The sequence below is a fragment of the Amblyraja radiata genome, chromosome 1 (genome assembly GCF_010909765.2).
Source record: "Amblyraja radiata isolate CabotCenter1 chromosome 1, sAmbRad1.1.pri, whole genome shotgun sequence".
In the NCBI taxonomy this organism is placed as follows: Eukaryota; Metazoa; Chordata; class Chondrichthyes; order Rajiformes; family Rajidae; genus Amblyraja; species Amblyraja radiata.
The window spans coordinates 102452536-102469274 of NC_045956.1; the positions used below are offsets into that span (position 1 = coordinate 102452536).

General features: G+C 43.2%; 1 protein-coding gene across 16 annotated transcripts in view; it reads left to right on the forward strand.

The window, feature by feature from the left end:
* Positions 1–16739, forward strand: part of limch1 (LIM and calponin homology domains 1) — a 359063-nt gene that overhangs the window by 268101 nt on the left and 74223 nt on the right. For 14 of the 16 annotated variants that reach the window (XM_033027735.1, XM_033027743.1, XM_033027771.1 and 11 more), the window contains 3 exons: positions 2009–2395; positions 8965–9303; positions 12899–12934. In XM_033027735.1, coding sequence (XP_032883626.1) covers positions 2009–2395; positions 8965–9303; positions 12899–12934 — 762 coding nt within the window. The remainder of the gene's footprint in view (positions 1–2008; positions 2396–8964; positions 9304–12898; positions 12935–16739) is intronic. The other 2 variants (XM_033027814.1, XM_033027815.1) reach the window with 2 other exon arrangements.

Here is a 16739-nt window from a genome sequence, read left to right on the forward strand (position 1 = left end):
ATAACCTTGGGGTATTGCTTTACACAAGACTGTTTCAATAAATGCTCAGAGATGCAAGGAACTGCAGATGCTGGAATTTTACTGTAGTAACTCGGCAGGTCAGGCAGCAACTCTGGAGGACATAGATAGACGACGTTTCAGCTCAGGAGAAGCGTCTGAAGAATGGTCTTGACCTGGAACCACACAGTTCTTCTATCCAGAGATGCTGCCTGTCCTGCTGAGTTACTCCAGCATTTTGTGTCTATCCTCAGTATAAACCAGCATCTGGAGTTCCCTCTTACACATACCTCTTAACTATATTTACTCTCTCTAAATAAGTCTCATTTACCCATGCGGAAATACACTTGTTATTTTGAGGGGTGCAATCTTTATGTCGAATTTAGTTTTTTCGCTAGTTTCCCCAGAGCAGTGCACCAGATTTAAACAAGAGGGCAGATTGTTGACCTCCAGGAGGCTACGGTATTTATCATTGTTGTCTCGACCATTGGAAAGTGGAGGAGAATTATTCAGCATCAATCTTTCCCCAAATTCAGCGCCCATCCCCCACATTTTTCACCTCTTGAAGTGACAAATAGCAACCACTATATTTTCTGACCCTTGTCACTAACAATTCTACATCCTTCTGGATTTTGTATTCTTGATGCTAGAGCATTGGGTAATGTAGGGATGTAACAACAGTTGTTACATCCCAACAGGGGAATTAAGCCTTTGTGGTCTTCACTGTTAATTTGCTTCTTAAATCTATCCAATTTACATAACCCACAACAGCTAACAAATATTCACCCTCAGTTTTGAAATCATTGTTCGACCCATCGTTGGTAGCATTTAAAGGAGCTAGTGTGAAATGTCCATGGCTGTTTCTGGTGAAGAATTGTTTACTGACCTCATCTCTGTATGACCCACTTTTGATTTCAACGATGCATTTTCCTTTGGGCATCTCGACGAGAGGAACTAGTTTCTCCATATCAACCTCAATAATTGTTACAATCATCTTAAACAGCCAAATTATAGTAATCATGAATCTTCTATACTCAGGGGACCGCATGTATAGTCTGTTAATTATGCTCTTAATGTAACCCTTTTAGTATCACTCTGGTATATCCCGTCCGGGGGCAGATTGCCCTCCTGAAGCGCTTTGTCCGTCTGAGATGCAGTGCAGAGCTGACTGCATGATGGCATATGGCCTGAATCTGAATTTCCAACCCCTTGCATTCCTGCCCACTTGAAATTCCAGTTCTTTAGATTTTAGGGATATTTTTGCTTTACCTTCCCACACAATTTCTATGTGAAGTTTCTCACCATTCAGAAATTATGATGAAGTAATTCCCTACAGTGGACTCCACCTGCCACAGTTTTGGTATTTGGTATTTCCATTGCCTCTGCAACAGTTTACCTCATCCTCTTGGAACAAAACTAGTTAGAGTCTGCCAATTTAAGGATGAGGGGGAAGTCTTTTAGGACCGAGATGAGAAAAACATTTTTCACACAGAGAGTGGTGAATCTGTGGAATTCTCTGCCACAGAAGGTAGTTGAGGCCAGTTCATTGGCTATATTTAAGAGGAAGTTAGATGTGGCCCTTGTGTCTGAAGGGTTCAGGGGGTATGGAGAGAAGGCAGGTACAGGATACTGACTTGGATGATCAGCCATGATCATATTGAATGGCGGTGCAGGCTCGAAGGGCCGAATGGCCTACTCCTGCACCTATTTTCTATGTTTCTAATACTTGTTCAAACACATTAAACCGTCTTTCTATGTCCTACTTCCCAAACAAACCAACAGTCAATTCTGCAGTCACATTTTTGTTAATTGTGTGATTTAAAAAAAATAATAAGATGGATGCCAATACATTGAGATGGTTGAGAATGTTGGATGTATCATTATTTTTGCTGGTGAATTGTTTGACTAGAGTATCTTCCTCTTGCAACCAATGCCAGTTTGGGAATTAGTGAATACAGCTTTGTCTGCTTCTAACTATAATCTTTCTCCATTTTCCATAACTTTTGTCCAGTGAGGAGGCTTCCAAACCAACTACAACTTGTTCTGAAGTGAAGCCAAAGTGCGGATCTGAAATAGGAAAAGCAGCTGAAGTTGACCTTGCCCATCGTAGGGCAAGAAACACGAAGAGCGCTTCACCCAGCTGCCAGCGCTCTGTGCATTTTGGCCCAGTGACGGAGATAGGTCAGCAACGTGGGGATAAGATGAGCATCAGCAGGGCTGGCCCAGGCAGTGAGTCAGAAGAAGAGCCAGATAGTTGCACTGTCAAAGCCTATACCTGCCATCAATTACCCTCAGTATCTTCAGCAGTTATCCTCAATTCACAAGACAATGCAATGGGAGATAAATCCCAAATCCGTGCACACAGTGAGGTTATTCTTGCCTCCCAGAAGGCGATCAGGTACATTTTGTCTTCCTTCCAGCTGGTCTGAATTAAAAGCCTGCTTGAGCACTTGGGCATGTGTTGTTGGGCACTTCTGATAAGCATGGTCCTTGTAACACAAGACTTGAGGCCACTCAGTCCTTCAGACACTAATTCTAACTTTATCAATAGTTTTGTTATGTGGAGACTTCAGCCATCTGCAAAATAATTAGTTCAACATGCTTTTCAAAAATAACACACAATAAAAAGGACTATGCTGCAGCCCAGATGGCACTACACCTCTCATTTACATTGCCAGTTAAAAGTGCTAACCACTTTATTGGAATCTGCACAAGCGTACCTGTTTCCAGTTTAGTTCGGTCATATTTATTTCCTGAGCTGTGATTTTATTTAACTTTTGCAGCATGATTTGGACACATTTGTTCATTTCAAATGCTGCTTTAAACTATTTGCAAGTTTGTTAATATGTTTATGCTCTGGAGGCAAATATGCATTGACTTGTTTGTTACCATTAGGAATTTTGTGGTTTCAGGTACATATTTCTCTGTGGGGACAGTAAAACCATTCCAGATGCCTTCTTAGTATTTACATCTTTACCGTCCCCACGACATACCAACCCCACGTACGTACCACCAGTCCACAAGCAACGTACCACCAGTCACCAGCCCATCACATGATAGCTGATAATCTAATTGAAACTGAAACTGGGGCCATTCACACTCTCAACCCATCAACCCCCCCACCCCACTCTGGCCTTTAGATCACCGAACATTTCTGCCCACCACAACAAGGGGCTTGTGCTATGGCAGTGGGCCTTATACGCTGCTTGTGTGGACTATGGGTCCATGACCAAAATGGATGTGGGCAATGCTTTGTAATGATCATTTAGTGTATTTGTTAAAATGCACTTAGATTTTCTCGGCACCTACGCCTAAATTAAGTCTCCTCATGTTTCCATTTGCCCAAGGAAAACAGTGCTAGCCTAGCAATCATTCCTCTTGACTAAATTCAGGTGAGTGGTAGGGGCTCTCTGTTCAGATTCAACAGTTATTGTTTTATTCCCAATGCTTATACGGACATTCTATAGCATGGGTGACTGACCAGATTATAAGTGTGAGCGTTAGCACATGCATTCAATACGTGCAGAGTCAACAGTTCCCGATTATAATACATGTGCAATATAGCCAATAACAATTTAATAGTGGGCTTAATCACATGGAAACTCAAGCATCAGGATGGATGACAAGTCCTGCATCCACCACCCGGCCCACCACTCACCATAGCATCCTTTATCCCTGCTGTGCTGTTCTGGGGGGCCATTGTGTACTTGAAAGTTAGTCACTGAACAGTTTCAACAGAATGTGATGAAATTCAATTAAAATTAGGTGCATCTGGATATCTTTAATGTTTCTGTAGTCTACAAGGAGTGTAACGCCAGGAGCCAATAGAGTGTTTGAGTTGCTCACTACTTTAAGAGCCATTGGGAAGCAGCGCAACCAGGAGAACAAACCGAAGGTACACATAACAGGATAAGGGAGGAGAAGGAATGGGAGAAGAGCATTGCAAAAGTCTATATCCATGCTAATTTTTCAGCAAACAATATTTTTTTTGCAAAAAACAATGTAGGAGACGGCTCCACCTCACTGAGATCATTCTCAATGAGGTGTGCTATGTGATCCTGTCACAACTCCAACTTCAGGTCCTTCAAATACTTTCTTTTAGCACAGGCACTCATAATTATAATAAACTTGAAAGCAGAAAGTAAGTACCTTCCAGGCTGGAGTAGATATTTCCAATATTTCACTCTTTGATATATAAAGGAAATTAGAGACATTTTTACACCAAATGAGTCAAATACATTTCCTTCTCCTTTGATAAGGAGTGGCTAGTGGAACAAGCACATGGTGTCACAAGAAACATCGTCATCCCTTTGGTGAATAGTCGTAGGCACTAGATGTCAACTCTGAGATGTTCTATTCTATCAATGACTGATTGATTATTTGACCACAGAATGTGAATCAGATAGTTCAATACGCAGTATCCTAGAAACAGCTTTAATTCTAAATTAGTCTGTCCTGCCATCTCTACATGTGTCTTCATGACAAGTGAAAGGATAGAGCCTTGGTAAAGAAGGCTAGAAACATCATTGGTATGCAATTCATGCTGTTGAGGACAACATTCACTGAATGAATGACAGAATGCCTGGCTGTCTCATGCAGTGTAAAACATACCTTTCGTGTGATCTATTGATTGCCAAATAATCTTCCATTCATTGGCCGTCGCCACCATATGGTGAGCAACCATAGAGCAGGAGGAGGAAAGTGTGGAAGGCATGACCTAGTGATGGTTACCATCACCAAAGCCTTTCGAGCTTGTACGTCCAGAGATTCTTGATGTTCTCCAAATGCAAAGCAACCAAATATATTGTCTGAGGGGCCTGACTCCAGTTTGTTACTGAATTGGGTCTAGAAACTCATTTCTTTACTCTCAATACAAATCAATTGAATGTTATTAAAAGGAGAGTAAATTAGCCTAGGATCAAATTAATTCTCTGCTTCACTTGGGTCAATATTTCCATTTTATGAACCAACAGACAGGAAATGGAGGTACATGCCTGACCCATTGGTTCTTGGTGCGGACCGACTTTGCCAGCGAAGACCGAAAGAAAGAAATATGTACACATTACAAGTTCACAAGTTATAGGAGCAGAATTAGGTCATTTGGCCCATCAAGTCTACTCTGCCATTCAATCATGATCGAGCGAGCGAGCGAGCGAGCGAGCGAGCGAGCGAGCGAGCGAGCGAGCGAGCGAGCGAGCGAGCGAGCGAGCGAGCGAGCGAGCGAGCGAGCGAGCGAGCGAGCGAGCGAGCGAGCGGAGCGAGCGAGCGAGCGAAGCGAGCGAGCGAGCGAGCGAGCGAGCGAGCGAGCGAGCGAGCGAGCGAGCGAGCGAGCGAGCGAGCGAGCGAGCGAGCGAGCGAGCGAGCGAGCGAGCGAGCGAGCGAGCGAGCGAGCGAGCGAGCGAGCGAGCGAGCGAGCGAGCGAGCGAGCGAGCGAGCGAGCGAGCGAGCGAGCGAGCGAGCGAGCGAGCGAGCGAGCGAGCGAGCGAGCGAGCGAGCGAGCGAGCGAGCGAGCGAGCGAGCGAGCGAGCGAGCGAGCGAGCGAGCGAGCGAGCGAGCGAGCGAGCGAGCGAGCGAGCGAGCGAGCGAGCGAGCGAGCGAGCGAGCGAGCGAGCGAGCGAGCGAGCGAGCGAGCGAGCGAGCGAGCGAGCGAGCGAGCGAGCGAGCGAGCGAGCGAGCGAGCGAGCGAGCGAGCGAGCGAGCGAGCGAGCGAGCGAGCGAGCGAGCGAGCGAGCGAGCGAGCGAGCGAGCGAGCGAGCGAGCGAGCGAGCGAGCGAGCGAGCGAGCGAGCGAGCGAGCGAGCGAGCGAGCGAGCGAGCGAGCGAGCGAGCGAGGAGCGAGCGAGCGAGCGAGCGAGCGAGCGAGCGAGCGAGCGAGCGAGCGAGCGAGCGAGCGAGCGAGCGAGCGAGCGAGCGAGCGAGCGAGCGAGCGAGCGAGCGAGCGAGCGAGCGAGCGAGCGAGCGAGCGAGCGAGCGAGCGAGCGAGCGAGCGAGCGAGCGAGCGAGCGAGCGAGCGAGCGAGCGAGCGAGCGAGCGAGCGAGCGAGCGAGCGAGCGAGCGAGCGAGCGAGCGAGCGAGCGAGCGAGCGAGCGAGCGAGCGAGCGAGCGAGCGAGCGAGCGAGCGAGCGAGCGAGCGAGCGAGCGAGCGAGCGAGCGAGCGAGCGAGCGAGCGAGCGAGCGAGCGAGCGAGCGAGCGAGCGAGCGAGCGAGCGAGCGAGCGAGCGAGCGAGCGAGCGAGCGAGCGAGCGAGCGAGCGAGCGAGCGAGCGAGCGAGCGAGCGAGCGAGCGAGCGAGCGAGCGAGCGAGCGAGCGAGCGAGCGAGCGAGCGAGCGAGCGAGCGAGCGAGCGAGCGAGCGAGCGAGCGAGCGAGCGAGCGAGCGAGCGAGCGAGCGAGCGAGCGAGCGAGCGAGCGAGCGAGCGAGCGAGCGAGCGAGCGAGCGAGCGAGCGAGCGAGCGAGCGAGCGAGCGAGCGAGCGAGCGAGCGAGCGAGCGAGCGAGCGAGCGAGCGAGCGAGCGAGCGAGCGAGCGAGCGAGCGAGCGAGCGAGCGAGCGAGCGAGCGAGCGAGCGAGCGAGCGAGCGATCTATCTATCTATCTATCGATCGATCGATCGATCGATCTAATCTATCTATCTATCTATCTATCTATCTATCTATCTATCTATCTATCTATCTATCTATCTATCTATCCCCCATAATGTTGCAATATCTGCTCGTCACAAGAGTAAATGGACATTTCTAATATGAGTATATATTTACAGTAGTCTTAGTACGCTGGAGTTTTACATCTTATTTTAAGGAATATTTGTAGGAGTCTGCACAACTTTGAGTGATCTGTTTTTACAGTATAGCTATTAGATTAGAATTCCAGGAAAGTATTGGTATAGGGTAACTAATCTAAGAGTCATAGGAAACAGACATTTTGGTCTACTCACCAATGCCAGCCAAGTTGCCGCTAGTCATATAAGCTAGTCCCATTTAATTGCATTTGGCCCATATCCCTCAATGCTTTTCTTATCCATATACCGTACCAAATGTATTTTAAATGTTGTTATTGCACCTGCCTCAACTACTTCCTGTGGCAGCTCGTTGCATAGGCCCACCACCCTGTGTGAAAAAGTTGCTCCCTGTATTCCTATTAAATCTTTCCCCTTCTCACAACAATAATTCCAGCCTATACTTCTCCAAATGATAACTTACTAAAAATGTAATTTTCATAATATGAAGCTAAAAACAACACAGATTTGGCTAGAGTAGAAGGGTATAACATTGTGTAAGTAAACTAAAACAGAGTACAGCACAAGTGTAAGAAAGTAATATTTGCACAATCGATATGCAGGTCTCCATGTAACTGAATTTCAATTGTGGCTACATAACATCTACTAACCACAAAAACCTTTTGGATAATAATGAAAATATTTATCTTGTATTGAGAACTGAGTGTTGCAGTTGAGCACCGTGAATAATTTAACCTCTGTTCAATTAAACAAATTATATTCCTAACTCTCTCTAATTAATCCTTCATGAGTTTTTGTGTGTGTTTTCTCCTGCTTCTGTGCTACTTTTCCCATGCTATCGACACTCTTTCTGCCGTGATTCTCATTGAAATCGGTCAAATTTAAAGAAAATTATTGGTCTAATAATGGTCAGAAATAAATCTAACTTGCAGAAGATGCAAAATAATTATGGCCCTCTTATTTGTGCAGCGCAGGAACTTGGCAATGTGGAGAAATGTGGCAGAGTTGGGGTTGTAGTGGTCCTGCTGAATTTAATGATTGGACAGGAGAGTCATTTTTCTTATAGTTCTTATCCAAGACTTGGCCAAAGATAACAGTTTATGAATGGTAAAGCTGGAGGCTGCAGCCAGGATCCGTTGGAATGGGCCAGAATGCAAAGAACCTGCAACTGATCAATGAAAGGCTAAATGTACTAGAGTCCAAAAGACTACTGCTGCTACTCTGGCACACAAGGGGTGCCATAACAAGCACCTACCTTCTGCAGCCAACACCTCAGGCCTTCATTCCTCTACTAGGTTTACAGAGCCGGGCCAGCAGTAGCTAAATTTCAGCTGTAGAAACATACATAATACCATCAACCGAAAACCAGCTCCTAATTTACTGCGTTAGTGGGGAGCTAGAAGAGGGGGGAGATACCCCGTGCTGGCCTGTCTAGCCTTGCCAAATTCAATGGGCTTTGTGGTCCCAACCTGACTTCAGCTATGTGCAACGCCTGTGGGTGGGGGAGGTTCTGGGTGGTTGCTGCTTTCAGGAGCAATGTCAGGGTGGATGAGGGGCTCGTTCTTAGTCTCGAACATCATGTGGGTGGTGACTCATTTTAGCTCTGGTGACCTCGGTCAGGAGCCCATTAGGCAATGTGGGCAGAATAAAAGATATGTTGTATCTATCTGGTGGCTGCCTCCTCCCAGTGCCCTGTATGCATGCGTACAAACATTGGATGTAATCCTCAAGGATGTTGGGATGGTGGCAACTGCTGAGCAGATGCTGCACTGGTTGAACATGGCTGAGAGGCCGACTCTGCCAGCATATTGTACACCTTCATTGGCCTGAGGGGCTGAAGGGGGATCAACAGCATGGCATGGGAGTGAAGCTGTCAGGTGCCCACCTCCTCAGGCTTGGCTGGGCACATTGTTCTTGAAGTGGATCAGCAGCACAGCCAGGGTGTTGAAGATATGCTTGGTGCAATGGATGCAAGTGTAAGTGTTGCTGAACCCAGGCAGAGCCTAGCTTCACCATAGACTACTGGTCACCTTTTGAACCCAAGCTTCCAAAATACTTCTAAAGAATCACCTAGTGTTTTCTAGAATTTTAAAATCTTCAGAAACTTTAACCCAATCAATTATAAGCGTGAATGATAATTTTCTGCCTTGCTTGACCAAGTTGTGAATCTTGTTGTTACCTACTTTCTGTGAGTTGGTTCGTTCCTTCTTTGTTTAATTTACCTCTTCTTCCATAGTTGTGAACCTGAAGAAACGTTCCTTAGTGATACTTGCACAGCTGAGTATTTTCCAAGGATCCCTTCTCCTGTCCTGGTTGCCCACACAGTAACTATAAACAAAAACGCTCAGGATTCCAGCGAAGGGAGTGAAGATGACGAGGAGGGAATCCCGGATGTGGAGAAGGACGACATGATGAGTCGTCGGATAAGAGACACCGCCAAACAGAGCAGTGCTTCCTTTAACAAATTTCTCCCAGTCCCCAGTTCACAGCAAGACCAGGAATTGAGCGGAATTAATAAAGAAGCTGAGCGGGAACCGAAAAAAAGGAGAAAATCTGAGGATGAATCTCAAAGGACGTGAGCTATTTGTTTTGCTTATGAACTGACAGTTTGCCATTGTCCGAGAGTTTGAAATGCACTAATGCAATCTAATTACTTGTGTGGGAATGCCTACGTTGAAATAAATAGAACTTAACACCTGTATTAAGTTTGTCTTGGTCTGTATGCACACATTAAGGCTGTTGAATTGTATTGTTGAAACTTGTTTTATATCCTTTTGATGACAGTGAAATGCCATTCTTGACATAATAGCTCATTAAGTCTTAATCCACATTTAGTGCGGAGGTGGGGGCATGATTTGTATGAGAAGTCTTAAAATTTTAATTGCATGGAATCATCGCCTTAACCTTTTGCTATGCTATTTCTTTTTTTTAAATATCTCTTTATTGGCACCCAAAAAGGAAAATGCTACATATATTGTAAATGCTACATATAGAATCCAGAGTAAAATGTTTGTTGCTAATTGCTATAATAGATTTAATTAACATTTCTGAAGCATAAAATGTAGAGATGAACCGCTAGAGATTTGTGATCGCAATACTACTTTATCTTCCTTAAAGATAGGCATTTCTGTGGTATACATATGTACATTTGTACTTCAGATGAAAAATAAGTCACAGGTGTGAGCTAATATCACCTGAGAGGAGCAAATTGATTATTCATAGGGGATATGTTATTTATAGAGACATTTCAGAGCAGTGTGCTGAAAGAGAATGTAACCAGGTAGAATTTTTTTTTAAAGAAAATATTTTGATTCAAGATACTGTCTACGACTGGGCTACATGTCTGTGATTATTTTACGATCTATTTACTGAGAGGTCATAAAAAGCTGCTAGTGAGCTGCTGCTGAGAATCACTGTGATCCTTATGGGGGGGGGGGGGGGTACAGTTGTTTAATGGGTTCCTAGATTTTGATCCAACAATGAAGGAAGGTGGATATATTTCTCAGTCAGATGCTATGTGACAGAATGGAGATTGCTCTTATTTATCTAATACTGATAGAAGTTCTGGGTGTGGGAACTGCTGCTAAAGAACCTTTGACAAATTGCTGTATTGTGGCCTGTAGTTCTGCCACTTGCTGAAGTGGTGGAGAGAATGGATGCTTAAGGTGGTGGAAGGGATGGTAAGCAAGCTGGCTGCATTGCACTGTCCTTTGCAGCTTCATAAGTAGTGGCAATTAGTTAAATTTCTTGAATTCATTCGTTATTGCTTTAAAATAAGTTTCCATGACGTATTTTGAATGCAAGAGCAAAACATTTATGTGTTACATACGGAACTCACTGTTTTGCACTTTCCATTTGTTTGTTTTCCTTGTTTGGTTATTACTAAATCATTCCAGTAAAATCTGATATTTGCAACATTTGTGAAGGATGTATTTTTTGTAATTTAAGTCATTCATTATTTTGTTGTGTACAACATTGGAACGATGTACAAGTGCAATGTTCGCAGTAGTTTAGAAAATATTTTCATCGTTAATTAGGTGTATACGATTATGAGAGGAATAGATGGGGTGAATCCCTCAGGATAGGGGAATCATGAACGTGAGGTTTAAAGTGAGAGGGGATTTAATAGGAACCTGAGGGCCAACATGTTCATACTGTGGGTGGCGAGTATATGGAACGAGCTCCCAGATAAAGTAGTTAAAGCAGGTACAATAGGAACATTTAAAAGACACTCGGCCAGGTACATGGATACGAAAGGTTCAGAGTAATATAAGCCAAACATGGGTAAATGGGACAAGTTGAGATGGGGTATCTTTGTTAACATGAATGAGTTGGGCTGAAGGACCCGTTGTCCATATTGCATGATTCTGTGACTCCATACCTCTAAAAATAACCAGATTGTTAGTCCAATTTTTACAAACTTTCTTGATAATATTCATATCAATGTTTCAATCTTTCCATAACAGCATATTTGTTGAATAGACTCATTCTTAAATTATGAAATATTACGTATTATTAATTTATTGTTAGCAAAATCTTAATTTTCTTAATTTAAGTTCGTTCAGGTTCAAATTTATTTGTCACATGCACTATAAGGTGCAGTAAAATGTAATTTTAATGTGAACCTTTGGAAATAAGACCCAAATGCTTCAACTTCAGCTGATCATCAGTGCACCTAGAATTCCCAAATTATGAATTCTTAAGATTATGAAATTAACTATAAATATGATTAATCTAAATGAAAATTAACTAGCTTCTGTGTGTTTAAGATTACTATTAAATGTCAGCACAAATATTTTAATTCATTTATTTACCTTTTACCTGATATCCTTCATGTCTTGCAGCATGATAAATGCTGTTATTGCTGTCAAATATCTTTTGTTAAATCACCTAAATCACTGTATCTCTTAACCTAGTTAAGAGATACAGTGTGGAGGCAGGTTCTTTGGCCCACCAAGTCCGTGCTGATCATCAATCCTTATACACTAGCACTATCCTTACACACAAGGGCCAAATTACAATTTTTACCAAAGTCAATTAACCTAAAAACATATAGGTCTTTGGAGTGTGGGAGGAAACCGGAGCACCTGAAGAAAACCCACATGACCATGGGGATTACATACAATCTCCGTACAGGTAGCACCCATAATCAGGATGGAACCCGCGACTCTGGCGCTGTAAGGCAGCAACATTACCGCTGCACCACCTTGCCACCCCCACCAATCCCCCAACATTCCTTTCTTCTCTTTGGTTTGTATCTTTCCCAAAGGGTCATGGTGCTACCTGTGAAATACATCACTGCAAATACATTTCTGATCTTTTTTCAATATTAAATATGTTGACCATTAATCCTGCTGTCAAATGGAATTCTGTTTCAATGTAATAAAAATTAAAAAAACATTGGAAGTACTCAACATATCAGGCAGTAATTGTGGGGGTGGGGGGTAACAAAATTAAGATTTCAGTCAGATAATTATTTTAGTTGCTTGGTCGGGTTTTTTGGATTCCAAAAATATGTGACTGGTATGTTATTCAGCGGGGCATGTTTTATTTCTTTACAATTGTTGTACATGATACATAAGTCAGGACATGTCATTCTAAAGAATATGGTCATCCATTTGACCCATAAACCAACAATTGAAACTGGTTTTAAACCAATGAATGAGCAATAATATAATCTTCAACTTTCAGCATTAAAAGGGAGAAAATGTGTTTAAAATTAGCTTTCATATTAGAGGTGTTTGATTAGATAGTTTGGGCAAGAAAAGCAAGCATAAAGATTTCTCGAGGTATCTTTGTGAGTTACCAATTATTGTCATTAGTATTTGCGGAAACCTTGGGAATTTACTGAACTTCTGAAGATGATTCTCCAATTGGAAGTATTTGTTCCCAGCAAATTAAATATGATTGGAGACATTTTTATATGCTTTCTTTGGTAGTATATAATAGAATATCACTGTAATTGTAAAAAGGGTTTGAATTTGAAATGTCAGGAACTAATTGCCCCTGGAACTGAGGATTCTCTGGACCAGGGACCAGTCCAACATTACACATCTGTTGCACAAGGAAATTATCATTTTGTATTTTTGAAAATCTCAAACTTATGCATTTGGATGTATTTCATGTTTTATTGTAAATATTCTGTGTGTTCTTTATATTTGGTCCTGTAGATACAGTCCTACAGCAGCCCTGTCTGATGATACAGGGTAAGTGGTACCTTGAATCTTAATATAAGAAATTGCATGGCTTGATCAATATTCACAACTGCTTACTAAACCAACAAGAATAACGTGTTTGTCTTGGCTTGTATAATTAACTGCTTTGACTATATTGCGGCAACATGCATCTGGGCTATTGACAGCAACCCTTTGTGTAAGAAACAGGTGAATTTCCACTCGTAAAACAAAACAGATTTAAGAAGAATCGAATATGGAATAATATTAGAACATTGAAATTCTTAATGAGTGCCATTTGGTATTAGGTTATTGTGAAACAAATGTCCATATGTATTCTCTGTGCCCACATGTTTAAGAACCTTTGAACAACACATTCTAAATCAATTGCTGTGGTATCTGGAAGTATTACGTATAAAAGCAATTTATTTCATAATGAAAACACAGTGCGCTAGAAAGCGGGCAGTTTTGGAGTAGGTTTTAACAGAGTGAGCGAGAGGTTATGGTTAAGATGGTTGGTGGGTGGGTGGGGAGTAGGTAGAGTCGCAAGTATTTAGATTGAACTGAAGTTCGTTGGCTGGGTTTGTGAGACTCACACAAATCATAATAATAATAATAATAATATATCTTTTATTGTCATTGCACGTCAGTGCAACGAGATTTAGTGTGCAGCTCCACTGATGTACAAGAAAGGTAAATAAATACAATACATAAATAAACAAGCTGAATTGATTGACGTGACCATCTGAGGGAGACTGTCCAAAGGGGGTGGGTGGGGGGGCACTCATTAGGGCCGGTTCAGAGCCGCTATAGCTCTTGGGATGAAACTGTTCCTGAGTCTGGAGGTTCGGGCGTAGAAGGCCTTGTAACGTCTGCCGGAGGGAAGTAGTTGAAACACACCGTGGCAGGGATGTGATGAGTCCTTATGGATGCTGAGGGCCTTCCTGAGGCACCGCGTGTGGTAGATGCCCTCCAAGGCTGGTAGCTCTGTCCCAATCAAACATGGTTTCTGTTTTCCACCAACATTTTACCAAATGTGAAATAAAATATCTCAATAACCCTGTGCAAAACTTTCAAAGCAGAATTATATATGTAAAATATAATAGGATTAATTTGCAAGGCTCAGGGAAAAGCACAGAAGAGTGGAACTAATGAGGTGGCTGTGCCAAAAATCCAGCTTTTGTTGTTGTATGTAGGATATCAATTGTTGTTCTTGCTTCTGGTTGGAGATGCGTGAGGCAAAGGGTAGTGTAAGAGTGGGGTAGTGTAATGCGTGGGGTAGTGTAGGAGTGAATGATGGAAAATACCCGTAGTGTTAGGGGTAAGGTTTTGGAATGTGGGGACTGGTCCATAGAAACACATTTCTGAACCAACTATTTTTCTCTGCTGCTACAGGTGACTTTGTTTAATAATATTTTGCATGCAAACATACTATATAATGTTCTTAATTGACTTCAAGTGAAATTGAATTTGAAGCTCAGAGCTTTTCTCAGATGTCATTGAAAGTTGCTGCATATATCTTCTATTTATCTTCTATCTATCTATCTTATATTACTAAAAGTCTGTTCTTGACCGGTTTTGGCCACCTGTGCTGCGATTTCCGAGAGAACGCCGCCACCTACGGCCATCATTTTTGGCCACCTTGCTCAGAGCCCCCCTCCGCCTCATGTGTGCCGAGGATTTTTCCCGTCGATTAAAAATGACAGAAATATTAATGTTTTTACAAAATTCCCCATTCTCTCTGCTGCCCCCGCTGGTGGCAGGGGGGAGGGACTATAAAACCAGGAAGTGGTGTGCCACACAGTCTCTTCAAGATGGAGGAAGGCAGAGGGTCACGTTCCTCTGAGCTGTGAATAACACTGAACACATGTCTACTCAAATGTAAGTGCCCTTAGTGGTTCTAAAATGCTTGCAGAATGTGTCTATTGGTTCTAAAGCTTGCAATAAAATGTCTATTGGTTCTAAAGCTTGCAAAAAGTGTCTCTATTGGTTCTAAAGCTTGCAAAAAGTGTTTCTATTGGTTCTAAAACTTGCAAAAAGTGTCTCTATTGGTTCTAAAGCTTGCAAAAAAATGTCTATTGGTTCTAAAGCTTGCAAAAAAATGTCTATTGGTTCTAAAGCTTGCAAAAAAATGTCTCTATTGGTTCTAAAGCTTGCAAAAAATGTCTATTGGTTCTAAAGCTTGCAAAAAAATGACTATTGTTTCTAACTATTGGTTCTAAAGCTTGCAAAAAAATGACTTGGTTCTAAAGCTTGCATAAAAATGTCTCTATTGGTTCTAAAGCTTGCAAAAAATGTCTATTGGTTCTAAAGCTTGCAAAAAAATGACTATTGGTTCTAAAGCTTGCAAAAAAAATGACTTGGTTCTAAAGCTTGCAAAAAAATGTCTATTGGTTCTAAAGCTTGCAAAAAAAATGTCTATTGGTTCTAAAATGGTTCATACTAGCGCTCCAGAAAGCCCCTCCCCCTCCCCCTCCCCCTCCCCTGGTTGGCTTGGGTGTGTCTTGAAATTGAAAGGCACTACTTATTGCAAATGGTGGCATGAAGTTGAAAGGGACTATTACTGCAAATGGTGGCTTGGTTGCTTTGGCTTGAAGTTGAAAGGCACTACTTACTGCAAATGGTGGCTTGGTTGCTTTGGCTTGAAGTTGAAAGGCACTACTTACTGCAAATGGTGGTTTGGGTGTGGCTTGAAGTTGAAAGACACCACTTACTGCAAATGGTGGCATGAAGTTGAAAGGCACTACTTACTGCAAATGGTGGCTTGGGTGCTTTGGCTTGAAGTTGAAAGCACCACTTACTGCAAATGGTGGCTTGGGAGCTTTGGTTTGAAGTTGAAAGGCACTACTTACTGCAAATGGTGGCTTGGGAGCTTTGACTTGAAGTTGAAAGGCACTACTTACTGCAAATGGAGGCTTGGGAGCTTTGGCTTGAAGTTGAAAGGCACTATTACTGCGAATGGTGGCTTGGTTGCTTTGGCTTGAAGTTGAAAGGCACTACTTACTGCAAATGGTAGCTTGGGTGTGGCTTGAGTTGAAAGACACCACTTACTGCAGATGGTGGCTTGGGTGCAATGGCTTGAAGTTAAAATGCATTACTTACTGCAAATGGGGGCGTGGGTACATTGGCTTGAAGTTGAAAGGCACTACTTACTGCAAATTGTGGCTTGAAGTTGAAAGGCACTACTTACTGCAAATGGTGGCTTGTGTGCTTTGGCATTAAGTTGAAAGGCACTACTTACTGCAAATTGTAGCTTGGGTGCTTTGGCATTAAGTTGAAAGGCACTACTTACTGCAAATGGAGGCTTGGGAGCTTTGGCTTGAAGTTGAAAGGCACTATTACTGCGAATGGTGGCTTGGTTGCTTTGGCTTGAAGTTGAAAGGCACTACTTACTGCAAATGGTAGCTTGGGTGTGGCTTGAGTTGAAAGACACCACTTACTGCAGATGGTGGCTTGGGTGCAATGGCTTGAAGTTAAAATGCATTACTTACTGCAAATGGGGGCGTGGGTACATTGGCTTGAAGTTGAAAGGCACTACTTACTGCAAATTGTGGCTTGAAGTTGAAAGGCACTACTTACTGCAAATGGTGGCTTGGGTGCTTTGGCATTAAGTTGAAAGGCACTACTTACTGCAAATTGTAGCTTGGGTGCTTTGGCATTAAGTTGAAAGGCACTATTACTGCAAATGGTGGCTTGGGAGCTTTGACTTGAAGTTGAAAGGCACATCTTACTGCTAATGGTGGCTTGGGTGTGGTTTGAAGTTGAAAGGCACTACTTACTGCAAATGGTGGCTTGGATGCAATGGCTTGAAGTTAAAAGGCACTATTACTGCAAATGG